The sequence below is a fragment of the Ochotona princeps genome, chromosome 7 (assembly GCF_030435755.1).
Source record: "Ochotona princeps isolate mOchPri1 chromosome 7, mOchPri1.hap1, whole genome shotgun sequence".
Taxonomy (NCBI): domain Eukaryota; kingdom Metazoa; phylum Chordata; class Mammalia; order Lagomorpha; family Ochotonidae; genus Ochotona; species Ochotona princeps.
This window is the reverse complement of record NC_080838.1, coordinates 26,321,187-26,334,951: the sequence shown is the minus strand read 5'-3', so window position 1 is coordinate 26,334,951 and position 13,765 is coordinate 26,321,187. Positions and strand designations below refer to the sequence as shown.

General features: G+C 40.8%; 1 protein-coding gene across 5 annotated transcripts in view; it reads left to right on the top strand.

Moving 5' to 3' along the window:
• The window catches only part of INTU (inturned planar cell polarity protein), a 95,443-nt gene that overhangs the window by 67,965 nt on the left and 13,713 nt on the right, over positions 1-13,765 (top strand). For all 5 annotated transcript variants that reach the window (XM_058666872.1, XM_058666874.1, XM_058666875.1 and 2 more), the window contains 5 exons: positions 5,924-5,977; positions 8,550-8,612; positions 8,998-9,219; positions 9,822-10,304; positions 11,613-11,710. In XM_058666872.1, coding sequence (XP_058522855.1) covers positions 5,924-5,977; positions 8,550-8,612; positions 8,998-9,219; positions 9,822-10,304; positions 11,613-11,710 — 920 coding nt within the window. The remainder of the gene's footprint in view (positions 1-5,923; positions 5,978-8,549; positions 8,613-8,997; positions 9,220-9,821; positions 10,305-11,612; positions 11,711-13,765) is intronic.

The following is a 13,765-nucleotide window of genomic DNA, read 5'->3' as shown; positions in this document are numbered from 1 at the left end:
ATGGAGCATAGGTCATGCCGTACTAGGCTCTTACACTGACTGGTCTGCATGAACCAGGGATACTAGGCCACGGTATAGAAGGCAAAGGCTGAGACAGGTGAGGGGATATGCCAACTGGGTCATAGCAACACTGGAATGTGCATAATCTAGGGCTGGGAATAGACTCGGTTGGGGAGCTTTGAGAATACACCCTTACTGGGTTGGGATTCCCACGAGAGAGTGTAGGAGCCTGAGTGGAGGCTGCGTTCTGGTCTATATATGGCTGCAATCTCCCCTGGCACAATTGTGAACTGGGGCTGGGTAAACCTAACCGGGTTAGATACCAGCACCATCTGGTGCTTTGGAGAACCTGGGTAGATGTAGGATGGACTAGGCTGGGTCTCTGTCCCTACTGAGCCGTGTGTGAGCAGTGTCTGGGTATGGACATGCCTTGCCTGGGCTGATACATCCAACATCAAGAACTGGAATGGATTGAAGTCCAGCAAGGAGGGCTGACCCATGGAACCATCAGTATGTGCAAAACCTGGCATAGGGAGAGGTTCTAATGGAGGAGCTTGGAAACTCCTCTGTCGGTAAGCACAAAAACCACAATAGGCAGCAACCCAGACCAGGCCAGAGGAAGATACCCGCCAGCATACAGTTGGCATAGGTCAGGGGCAAACCAGGCTGAGCCAGTTCACATCACCCGTTGGTGAATCCGAGCACCAGAATAGAGTATGGGTTGGGCCGGGTTCAGTTGTGACACAAACCAGTGTACAGTATAGAATGCCAAGATGAGATGGGCCGTAGCAGATGTGGCCGCAGCGCCCAAACAGCACATGTGAGAACCAGGGAGGGAGGAGGCAAAGCTGGCAGGGGGAATGTGGGTTCCCCTGCTGGATAACCACGCACACTTGAGAGTGTGGGTTGGGATGCGCCAGACCAGGCAGGGCCACAACACCTGTGGTCCTCATGTGGGCTAGATCATGGAAAAGCCAGGTTTGGGCTGACTGTTCTGTTACAAGAAAAAATTAGAGTGGGTCAGGGTTGGTTGGGCTTTGCGGCAGCATCAGCTGACAGGAAATGGCACTGAGGGCTAAATCTGTCAAGTTAAACTTCAGAACTACCTGGAGAGTGCATAATCCAGAAGGTGGAGTGGCTTAGAAGGGAAATGGTGGGCTTCTCCCTCTTGGGTTACCACTCCCACTGGAGAACATGAAAACCAGGACAGGGGCAGGGGTGGCTAGACTAAAAGGTACCCGCCAGTAAGTGTGTGGGTTGGATAGTGGAGCTGGTTAGGTTGAACTAGGCTTCAATGCCCATTGACATGTACGAGAGCTGAATGGGATGTAGGACAGACTGGACTAATCTGCGGCATATACTGGCAAGCACGGGAACCAGGGTAATTAGCTGCACCAACTAGGCTGCAGCTCCCACTGGTTTGTGTGAGGGCCCAGTATGAAGTGGGCAGGATCTTGCAGGACTGCAACAACCGTTGTTTCCAGTGGAAGACAGGGCTGGAAGCAGAACTGACCCAGCAATTGCAGCGACCAACATGTGCATAAGCTGATTGGGGCGACAGATGGTGCCAGACCCTGTACTGGCAAGCACATACAAGAATCAGGTCTGGGATCATCTCAGATGAAGTTTCTTTGGAGATCCCTCCATCTGAATTGCTGATCTCAGAACCCCAACCATGAAGAGACTATGTCAGCCAGTGGATTCTGAATAGATTTCATCATGATTGGAGCGGCGAGATTGGCAGCAGTTCAGAACTGTTGAACTATCAAAACTACTTGAGCAGGATCCTCGGAACATGCCCCACATTGGGGACCTGGGATGTGTGGGAGACTGGGTGGGGCTTCTCCCTTTGTTTCTCCCCTGACCCCAGATACAGGGGAAAGATAAAAAAAATTTTTATATGAACCTATATGGTTAACTTTTGGCTTATCTCTTAAGTTAGTTAGCATGGGTAAGACTTTGTTGTGGTTAAGTGTTGCCAGTGTAACTTACATACATTTGTATTTCCAGAATAATTACTACTGTGTGATTCACAAAGTCTTTTCAAACATTTTAAAATCAGTATAGATCACTAGTTAGTACAGAATTTCTTTTGGTATTGAATGAGGCACCATGTCATACCATTTTTTCTTCCCGTGAGAAAAACCCAGATTACATTGCAGTAAAAACATAATCTAAGGTCTGACTCTTCATGAAACTAAGTATGGTAGAGCAAATGCTTTTTGACAGCTTACTAATGATTCAGATTGATCTTTCAGTCTCCTTGCTCAGTGTTCTAAATCATATAAAAACCTATATGTTTGTGTGTGTGGAAAGCTCATCCTATTTTCATAACAAAATGTAAGTGTCTGATAAAGACAAAAAGTAATTAACTTTACCTTTAAGATAAGAAGACCCTGACTCCAAAACTCATCTGTTCTGGAGTCTCTTGTCCTTCAAAAGCCCCAGATGCCAAGCATACTGGCTGATCCAGAAAGTTCCGTCTCATGAAGCCTGCCCTTGTGGATGGCAGATACCCAGGCTCTCATGCCTATCTTCAAAGCAACTTCATCTGTCAAAATGTGTAGCCTCTTCTGTTTATAGTAGCCGTGTCCCTTCATGTTCATTAGGGACAGCAGAGCATTTACATAACAATGAGATTAAATTTAATCTCCCAAGAAATTAAAGACATTTTAAAATAGTCCATTTTGATCTTACAAAAACGTGGTAAAGCTACCACTTACATACAGATTTACTTTTCATTGATTTTTTTTTTAAGTTTGTACACTTTTGATTAAAAGATTTACACGTTGGGTTCCAGTATGGTGGCCTAGTGGCTAAAGTCCTTGACTTGCATGCACTGGGATCCCATATCTGTGCCAGTTCGTATCCCGGCTACTCCACCTTCCTTCCAGCTCCCTGCTTATGGCATGGAAAAGCAGTCAAGGACGGCCCAAAACCTTGGGATTCTACACCCTTGTGGGAGACCCAAAAGAAGCTCTTAGGTCCTGTCTTCAGATCGGTTTAGCTCCAGTTGTTGTGACCACTTGTGGATTGGAACAGCAGATGGAAGCTCTTTGTCTCTCCTTCTCTCTGTAAAATCTGACTTTCCAATGAAGATAAACAAATCTTATAAAGGAAAAAAAATACCAAGCTAAGAAGTCATTGTGAGGTCCGGTATACGTTTTCTAATTCATTGCCTCACATCATAGTAGTTGTTTGCCTTGCCAAAGCCTTGGTTGTTGGTTTTTGTTCTGGCTAAGTCTGATTCTACTGTGTGGATAGACTTCAGTGTTCCTTTTACCATATGCTCCATTTTGTGCTGTGTTTTGTGGAATCCAGAAAAACTCTTTGGTGTTCACAGTGAAGTTGGACCAGTGAGATTATTATGCAGGAAACACTGGGGAAATAACTGAAATGTGTCTATATTTTACCATGTAGTTAGGGAAATTAAGAACAATACTTTGGAAAGGGAGGTAGATACTTTCTGAGAAGGTCTAAAGGTCTGTTGATTAGTGCAAATGTTGAATAACGTAATAACCCTCTTGGTTTTTTCAAGACTTTGTTTTTTAGAACAATATTAGATGAATACAGAACTTAAGGAAAGCTCAGAGATTTCCTTTGTACCCCGCCTCCCACCTCACCCCCTTGCCCACACCCCTGTTATCAGCATCCCACAGAATGGAACAGTTGTTAACTTTGATGAATCTATGTTGGCACATGTTAATCACCACAGTCCCCACTTTGCAGTAGGTTATACTCTTGGGGGTGTGTAGACCTGGAAAGATGTGTAATGACGTGTACCTGCCATTGTAATGTCATATGGGGCATTTCCACTGTCCTAAACTCCTCTCTGTTCTGCCTGTCTTTCCCTCCCTGTCTTCACTGTCCACCAACGCCCTACAAAAACCAATCTTTAACTGTCTCCAGAGTTTGGCCTCTTCCAAAATGTCTTGTGGTTCAAATTACATAGATAGCCTTTTCAATCAGACCCTATTAGTATGAATTTAAATTCCTCTTTGTGTCTTTTCATGGCTTGACAATTCATGTCTTTTTTAAAGTACTAAATAAGTCTTTTGTTCAGATTAGCACAGTTTATCCATTTTCCTAGTGAAAGGTGTCTTGGTTGTTTCTAAGTTCTGGCAGTTGTGAATACAGCTCTTCTGAATATCTTTGTGTAGGTTTTTGTGTGGACCTGGCATGTTGCAAAGTAGTTCCTTTTCCTTCTCCCCGTTGGTAGTATGAAGGGATTTCCCTCCATTATTTACTGTGACAACTTTGTCAAGCTCCTGGTGGCAAAATTCACAGAAGTATGTAGGTCTTTGAAGCCTGGGCCCATCTGGTGTTTTCTCTCAGACTTGTCCTCAGGGAATAATTTGTCAATTATAGTTCAAGTTTTCTTGTCCTACTCTTGGTTCTGTTAATGGTTTCTGCCCAGGAGTCTGGCTGGTATGAGTGTCTGTGTTCATCTGTCTGCCTTTCTACCCTGTGACAGCCTTTCTCACGGATCCGAGGAGAGTTACTCTTTTGGCGCTCTGTTCAGCTCTTGACTTTTGTTAGCCTGAAGTGACAACTTCAGCATCCTTACATGTGCAACTAGAGACCAAAACTAAGTGAAATTTTTGATTCATAAACAAATTTTAAAAACTGATACACATTCTTTTTCTGAGATTTTTCTGTCTTAAAAATTATAAGGTTTGTTATCTATATGTATTCTAGTGGAAAATAGAAAGAAACTTAAGCCTTAAAAAATCTAGTTAAAAATACCATTTGTGAGATAACTTGTGCCTGACAAATTTTAGGTGGAAATCATTATTTTTAACTGGGTAAAAATTGAATTTTCTGAGTATGAAGAAATAGTTACATTGCTCCTGTATTTTAGTTACATTATTCTTCTGTGCTTGAATTCTTATTCGGGAACAGGAATAAAAACTCATTAAATATTTCCTGACATCAAAAATCACAAGTTAATAATTTTCCCATTGTCCAGTGATTTTCACAGATAAATGCCAGAAAACAGAACATGAAGTATTTACTAAATGCAGAAAAATGTAGGTCATGGATAGTAATAAGTAATACTCTGCAAAAGATTGGAAAGCATGACTAATGCTTCAGAATCTTTTGTCACCTCAGCAGGACAGTTTGTGCAGTGTCATCCAGCAAAGAGTACCTTACCCTTCAAAGAAAAAAAAAAAAAACAAAAGCATTCTGTTTCACAAATAGTATGAATGCTACGGACTAATTGCCATACTTTTTAGTTTATAGATATACGTATTTGCATTACAGATCAAGTAGAAGGTTCAGTTTATTCTATTTTTGAAATTTGGAGTGTTTCAGGCAGTCTCCATAGAAACTGAAGCCAAACCCTAAGCAAGAAGCTTTTTCTACTAACTCTGTGGGATACTTACACTGTGCCAGATGCCAAGGGAACCCTGCCTTCATGTTTTAATCTATGAATAAAAGGTGACAACCCTTTTTTACACAATGTCATATGTAAGGAGAGATGGGGAAACATGTTGCTATTTTTTTGAAGAACCCAAGTGTTGAGAAATATACAGGAAATGGAAATAGAAAGCCAAATGCATCGACTACATTCGGAGTAATTTTCATTTTCCTGTAAAGAATTTAAGGGGTTAAAAACTTTTTCCAACTTAAAGCCAATAGACAGTTTTGTAGCTTTTTCAATTGTTTTACATTGAAAACAAAATGAAAGTCATTTTGTAATAACTGAGGAATAGTTGAAAATTCCCATATGTTAAGTACATCAATAATTTTATAATTTGAAGCTTAAAAATATTTGATGTTTCAATATATTTAAAATAATGTAAAGGAGACAAATACTTAACTCTTGAAGTAGTTATTAAGCCCTCTTTCTGTGATCATTATTGAAAAGTAATAAATGTGACTCAAATGTTTGAATTGCTCATTTTTTTCCCTTACATAGGTGGAATTAGACACAGCATTGAGTGACTTAGAGGCTGCAGATTTTGCAGAACTGGTAAGAGAAGGAATTCATTTTAGGAAATGTTCAACACTGTGATCTTACTTTGTAAATCAGTCAGTGTTCTAAGTATTTATAAGCAACTATGTAATGATCTGGAAGCATGCAACATTGAACCTCTGTATTGACACAGACAGAATCTGTTTTGCTTGCCTTAAGGTATTTCTGCTCAGTTGAAAATATTTGTTCCATGTTATGTTGTGAGGTTAAAAATGATTGATTATATTGGCATCATTTAGAAGCGGGCTTTTAGAGGAAAGGAAGCATGGGTGTAATGATTGCATGAAGTAAGGATACTGTGGATCTTAATTTCAATTAGAAGTACTGCTATTGTTTTGTAGCCAGGAACCAGTTTTTTCCAGGTCTCCCAAGTGGATATAGGAGTCCAAGCACTGTGGCCATCCTCCCCTGCTTTCCCAGGTGCGTTAGCAGGGAGTTGGATTGGAAATTGAGTGGCTGGGAATCAAACCAACACCTATATGAAATACTGGCACTGCAGGTAGCAACTTTAGACCACTATGACACAGTGTCTACCCCTCGTGTTGTTCATATATCAGCGTTCAATTCTTTTTTATTGCTGAATTGTATTCCACTGTGCAGATATATATCTTAATTTTTCAAAGTGTAGTGGGTTATTGACAGTTTAAATTTTTTTTTTTAAGATTTATTCATTTTATTACAGCCAGATATATACAGAGGAGAGACAGAGAGGAAGATCTTCCGTCCGATGATTCACTCCCCAAGTGAGCCGCAACGGGCCGATGCGCACCGATCCGAAGCCGGGAACCTGGAACCTCTTCCGGGTCTCCCACGCGGGTGCAGGGTCCCAATGCATTGGGCCGTCCTCAACTGCTTTCCCAGGCCACAAGCAGGGAGCTGGATGGGAAGTGGAGCTGCCGGGATTAGAACCGGCGCCCATATGGGATCCCGGGGCTTTCAAGGCGAGGACTTTAGCCGCTAGGCCACGCCGCCGGGCCCAGACAGTTTAAATTTTGTAAATGATTTTAAACATTTTTATTTCATTTGAAATTCAGAGAGAACACACAGGCAGCAATCTCTGAGCCTCCAATCTACTCCCTAATACTAAAAATAACTGCAGATACTTGAGGCTGAAGTCAGGAGGCAGGAACTCCATCTGAGTTTTGTTTGAGGGAGGCAAGACCCAAGCACTTAGCCCTCACCTGCTCCCTCCTAGGAGATGCGTTATCAGGAAGCTGTCATTGGAAGCAGAGCTGGGACTTGAATCTGTGGATTTTTAATTCGGAGCACGGGTGTCCGAAGCAGTGTCTTACCCGCTGAGCTAAATGCCCGTTCCTTTAATTTTAAAGGTAGTGCATGCGCTTTGTAGATGCTACATAGTTATTGAAGGCAGAGGTTCTCTATCATCCCTGTCTTCTACTTCCATCTCCTGGTATCATTGCTCAGTTTGATTGTATCCTTCTGGACCTTTTCCTGTTTAAGGGTACTTAAAAAGTTCATAGAATATAGAATTAAAAGATAAGTTCATTTTAGTGGCCCAATCTTTTTTGATATCCATATATCGTTTTTTCAAAATACCATTTATGGGGATTGGTGCAATGGTTCAGCTGCCTAATTCTCCACCTACAAATACTGGCATTCCATATGGCTGGTTCATGTTCCAGCTGCTCCACTTCTGATCCAGCTCCCTGACTGTGGCTCTGGAAAGGCCTTGGGTACCCGCATAGGGAGTCCCTCTCTCTCCATCTGTAGATTTGCCTTTCCAATAAAAATAAACCTTTTTAAAAAAAAAGCGTTGTTTCATAAGCGTTTTGAAGAATGTTTACATATGGATTTAAATATTTTCACCAAAATAAACATCTCTTTTAAATAAATATTTTGCCACATCTGGGTCAGGCCACAGACAGGAGCCAGGAGTTTCATTCTGGTCTCCCATGTTGGTATCAGGGCTCCAAATACTTAGACCATCTGCTTGCTTGCTTGCTTTTTTTTTTTTTTTAATTCTTAAGATTTATTTATTTTTATTGGAAAGGCAGATTTACAGAGAGAAGGAGAAACAGAGAGAAAGATCTTCTATCCACTCATTCACTCAAGTGGCTGGAGCTGAGCCAATCTGGAGCCAGGAGCCAGGAGCTTTTTCTGGGTTTCCCACATGGGTGCAGGGTCCCAAGGCTTTGGGCCATCCTTGACTAGTTTCCCAGGCTACAAGCAGGGAGCTGGATGGGAAGTAGAGCAGCCAGGACATGAACCAGTGCCCATGTGAGATGCCAGCACTTACAAGGTGAGGATTTTAGCCACTAAGTGCAGGGGCCCATACTATCTGCTTTCAAAAGCAGTATATGTAGTGTTGGATATTTTAGTTGATGCCTAGTAGGTTTTTGCCATAACATTTTTTAATCCTTCATTTAATAATACATTTTTACGTTCTATTCTAGACTATAAAATCAGTAGTGTCATAAGATCCAAAAACAAGATTATTCTCGGTGAAATAAGTATATACTCATATTTCACCCTAATATTTTAACATATTGATCTCTAAAGAAGTCATTTTTAAATCACAAAATAAGACTGGATTTTTTTTCCCCCACAGTCTGAGGATTACTATGACATGAGGAGGCTGTATACAATTTTGGGATCTTCTTTATTTTACAAGGTATGTCAAAGCTTGACATTTTTGTAATTGTCCACCTGCTATATAAATAGAGCTTGATAAATTTTCCCAGTATTTTGCAAACATAAGAAGTAATCTCTTTCTCTCTGAATGTAGTTCTTTTCTAGTTTTGTAAAAACACTTGGGCTAATAATACACAGAGGGGATCTTGCTTTGTAATGGCATCTACTGGTTGGGTTCTTGAAGTTTATCATTTGATCTCTGGTTAGCCTGAGGATGAGAAAATTATTTTTGCTATATCTCTATTCCATTTGAAATGCATATTTCCAGCTACTTGAAGAGGAGATCATAAAACTCTTAGAAATAATATCGCTGGGTATTGCAGTGCATCATCAGTTGACTTGTGCTCTTTGTGGTTAAATTCAAGGGTTATTTGATATGCAGTCATTTGCCTAAGGATGATCTTATTGATATTGCTGTATATTGTCGCCACTATTGCCTGCTGCCTTTAGCAGCAAAACAGAGAATTGGTCAGTTGATAATATGGAGAGAAGTGTTTCCTCAATATCACCTCCACCCTCCTGCAGACTCCAACACTGAAGTCTTTCAGGAACCTGAAGGGAGATATTTTTTGCTCATCATTGGCTTGGTAAGTTAACCTGGGTTTCTTTCTTGTGATTTTGCTTTTTCATTGATTGACTATTTAAACAAGTACAAAAATAAACATGCTTCCTTAATGCTAGGGCAGATACCAGTATTCTAGAAAATATTATATCCCTGTTTGTTTCTTTTAAAACTTTTGTATCAATGTAGTACTTACAGATAAATATTAATAAAACCTAGGAAAAAATTTAGAAGTTTCAAGGTATTTTTGTTCCTCTTTCTGTATCTATTTCTTAATATTGTTTTTGGGAAATAGAAGGAAACATGAAAAGAACATAGGATCAGAAAAATTTTAAGTATGTAATTGCCAATGAAATGATTTCCCAATATTAGAGGTTCTTTGAAAGTCATCTTAGAGAATTATATGTGTCAACAGAGGTGGTTAATGGTAGGCCACAATAAAGGCCGTGTGAGATTGTTTTCCATAAGAATCAAACAGCATTGATAAGATCAAGAAAGGGAAGCAGGAGAATTTTTAATAATCATACCATGTGCTCAGATGTCTTCATCATTCATAAGTTTATACATATCTGTTACATATATTTTTCCATGGTAGCTTAATATATATTAATAATTTTTCTCCTATAGAAACATTATATGTTATGTGTGCTATTAGAAGCAGGAGGCTGTGCATCCAAAGCTATTGGGAATCCTGGACCGGACTGTATATATGTGGATCAGGTCAAAACAACCCTTCAGCAGCTGCAAGGAGTTGATTTGCGCATCGAGGAACACCTACTGTCTTCCTCCGGGCCCTGCTTGTCTTGCGCTGACTGGTTCCTCGCCGGATCTGGTGAAAAAACAGACACTTTGACCACTTCACCTATCCTCAGTAGGTTACCGGTTTCTTCTAAAGTTACAACCTCTCCAACCTGCAGAAGATCCCTGTTTGGTGACTATTCGTTAAAGACACGTAAGCCCAGTCCTTCCCGAAGCAGTGGACGACCTGACGATGGTTGTGAAGATGGAGAAAGTACTGGCATTAGCCCTCATACCACACCAGATGCAGTGCGGAAGCAAAGGCAGTGTCAAGGCTCTGATGGCTCAGAAGAAAGTGGGGCTTTGCTTAAGGTGTGTGTGTTCAAGAGTATATGTTCGAGGAGCTAAGCTGCCTCTCCAACCCTCATTTTGTAATTATAAGAGATTTTTTTTAAGATTTATTTTTATTTATTTGAAAGGCAGAGCTACAAAAAGAGGGAGAGACCTTCCATCCCCTGGTTCACTCCCTAAATGCTACAATGACTGAGGCTGGGCTAGACTGCAGCCAGTGACTAGGAGCCTCTTCCAGGTCTTTGCCGTGTGTACAGGCATCCAACCAGTTAGGCCATCCTCTGCTGCCTTACCAGGCACATTAGCAGGGAGTTTACGTGGAAGTGGAGCAGCCATACCATATGGTGCCCGTATGGTATGCTGGCACTGCAGACAGTGGCTTAACTTTATACTCCACAGCATTGACCCCAGTAATATTGTTTTATTGGCAACTCATTCCTCATTTGAAATGGTCGTGGTTTTAATCCTCTTGGTAAACCATTGATTTAGAGCCAAAAAGGAGTTTCTTCTAGGTTTCCCATGTGGGTGCAGGGTGCCAAGCCCTTGGGCCATCCTCTGTTGCTTTCCTGGGCCACAAACAGGGAGCCTGGTGAGAAGTGGAGCAGCCATGACATCAACCAGTGCCCAAATGGGGTGAGGACACTGCAGGCGGAGGATAAGTGTGCTATTCTACCTTGCCAGTCCCTGATGCTATTGTCTTTTATAACATGTTCAAAACTTGTCATTTCAGTAGATGGAAATGATATCTAACAAGGTACAAAGCAGGAGAAATCCAAGAAGGGCACAAATAAAACATGAGACTCACAGTGGCCTGACATAAATCACTACAGATTCAGTCTCTTCATTTCAAACACTAGGACACTCTAGAGCCACGGTGGAATGTTTTAGGAAGTACTCACATCACTACCATAGCTATAAACCAGTCAATGACACCAGGTAACCGAGCCACACGTAGCTCCTAAGAGAGCCTGAATAATCAACCTTCAACAGTCAGCCATTCAACAGATGGCAGTAGAACACCAGCCAAGTGCCAGGAGCCATGTGTGGTGCACAAATAAAGATATCAAGATGAGGAAGATACAGCCCCCATCACTGAGTGCTAAGTGCAAGGAAGGATCTCTGGGATGCCCTAAAGGGAACTCACCAGTGGCTCCACCCTCAGGCTTGCGGGAAGTTTTCTTTCCCATGACAGGGCTTTGGGTCCCTGTTAGCCAGGAGTGAGTGTTGGCAAGCTGGTAAGCAGTTTCTTTTAGGAGAATTTTAATTTTTACATTATTTCTGCTGTTTGGTAACATTCTTAGATATAAAATTATCAACTGTATTTTTCAGATCACTAAGAAAAAGTCTACTCTTCCAAATCCACTTTCTTTGGGAAACACGAGAAAGGATCTTTCCAAAAAGGAATTGGAAATACATAACACAATGAAGTAAGAATCTTGCTTATAATATCCTTTCTTGTTTTAATTGTCTTTAAGGAAGCTTTGCAGTGAGAAAATATAATTTAAGGGTATTTCACAAACTTCATGGAAAATGGAATTAAAACAAGATTATTTTGATACGAAAATATCTTTTAAATTAATCCATGATTTTTCATAATATGCATTTCCCATGAATTTTTGGGTGACTCTTCATATAAAAAACTTTTCGTACCAGAAACTTACCTTTTCATTTTCCTTTAATTTTTGAAGTACTCTGGTATAGATATTTTATTTAACAAATGTATTTGTTATGTAACTTATATATTAAAAGCAATAGCTATGATAGCTCAGTAATGTTTTAGTGTACATTTAGGGAAAATTAGCACTTTTACATTGTAAAAGATAAAGACTTACAAAGTGACATTTCAGTCCTTTTTTTTTTTAACCTCTCTTCAGCTCCCATTTTGTGTGAATTGGAATTTTTAATCTTGAGATTCCCTGGGGATGCTGTGGTGAGTGCCCAGTCACCCTTAACTCCGGGTGCTCACTCCCAGGTGCTGGGAGTGATTGCAGTTGCTGGCTCCCGTCCCAGTCACTCCTGTCTTTGACAGTTCTTGGCGGTCCCAGCTGAGGTCTGTTACTGTGCAAAAGGGTTCAGTTCTCTCTCTGCTCAGTCCTGCTCCACTCCACCTCCCCTCCACCTCCCCTCCACCTCCCCCCTGCTGTTCTTTCCTGACTGCTCATCCCTACACTTCCTCCTGCCCTATCTTCCACCCAGAGCCTGCTCCCAGGGTCTGACCCTGTAACACCCCCTTCAGAAAACAGTTACAACCTCAAACTTACACTGAATGGAGTAAAAGTAAGTGAGAAGAGTGAGAAGAGAATATTTAGCAACTTAAACTGTGTAATTATTGCAATATGAAATGTTACGTATTTCATTTCTAATGGTATTAGTCTGTGGTGACCAGCAGGTCTGTATCAGCTTGCTTGACAGTTATGATGTATGTGGGATCAATTGGTGTGAGAAATTCAATTGTACACTTTTACTTAAATAATCAGATGTGTACAAATAGAATTTTCTATATGTATACAGCTAATTTTTAAAAGTGTTCCTTCTTGAGACATTTTACATTAAACTCAGATATTAAGGAAGGAAGAGCTTCAGAAAGTTCATAGAAAATGTATATCATGAAATAATTATGCATTGATTTCAAAATTTTTGGCATCAAAAATAATTTATATTTCAATTCAAACTTTCCACAAACTTTTGAACTACCCTTATAGAACACACGAAATGCTATTTGCTTGTTTTTCTTTTTTTGAAAGGTCAAAAGCAAATGCAAATAGGATATTGCCTGTTTTTTTTTAAAAGACTTATTTTATTTTTATTGGAAAGTCAGATAAACAGAGAGGAGGAGAGACAGGGAGGAAGATCTTCCATCCGTTGATTTACTACCCAAGTGGCCACAATGGCCAGAGCTAAGCCGATTCGAAGCCAGGAGCCTCTTCTAAGTCTCCCATGCAGGTGCAGGGTTCCAAGCCTCTGGGCTGTCCTTGACTGCTTTCCCAGGCCACAAGCAGGGAGTTGAATGGGAAATGGGGCTGCTGGGATTAGAACCAGTGCCCATATGGGTCCCGGCATGCAAGGCAAGGACTTTAGCTGTGCCAGGCTCAGGATATTGTCTTTATAATATAATGCTTTAGAAATCTTTCTAAGGTATTAATTTGGCATTCAGTGCCTTCAAATATCAATCTTTAATCTTCTTAATAGTTAAAATGCTTCTTAAAAACGTGCCTGAGTCAGGCCTTTCATGCAACCTAAAAAAATCTTTACAAAACTAGTCAGTTTTGTTGTTGTTCTTGTTGTTGTACCTGAGGCAGGGCAATTTAAAAAGAGAGTTTGTTTTGTTTGTTTGTTTGTTTGTTTGTAAGTGTATAGGCTCAAAGCCCAAGCCAGAGATGGCTCCATCAGTTTGGTTTCTGGTAGGGGCCTAGTGGCATTTGGCCTCACATCATGACAGCAGTGCATGCAGGGAGATACCAATGACATCACCAAACTGGAAG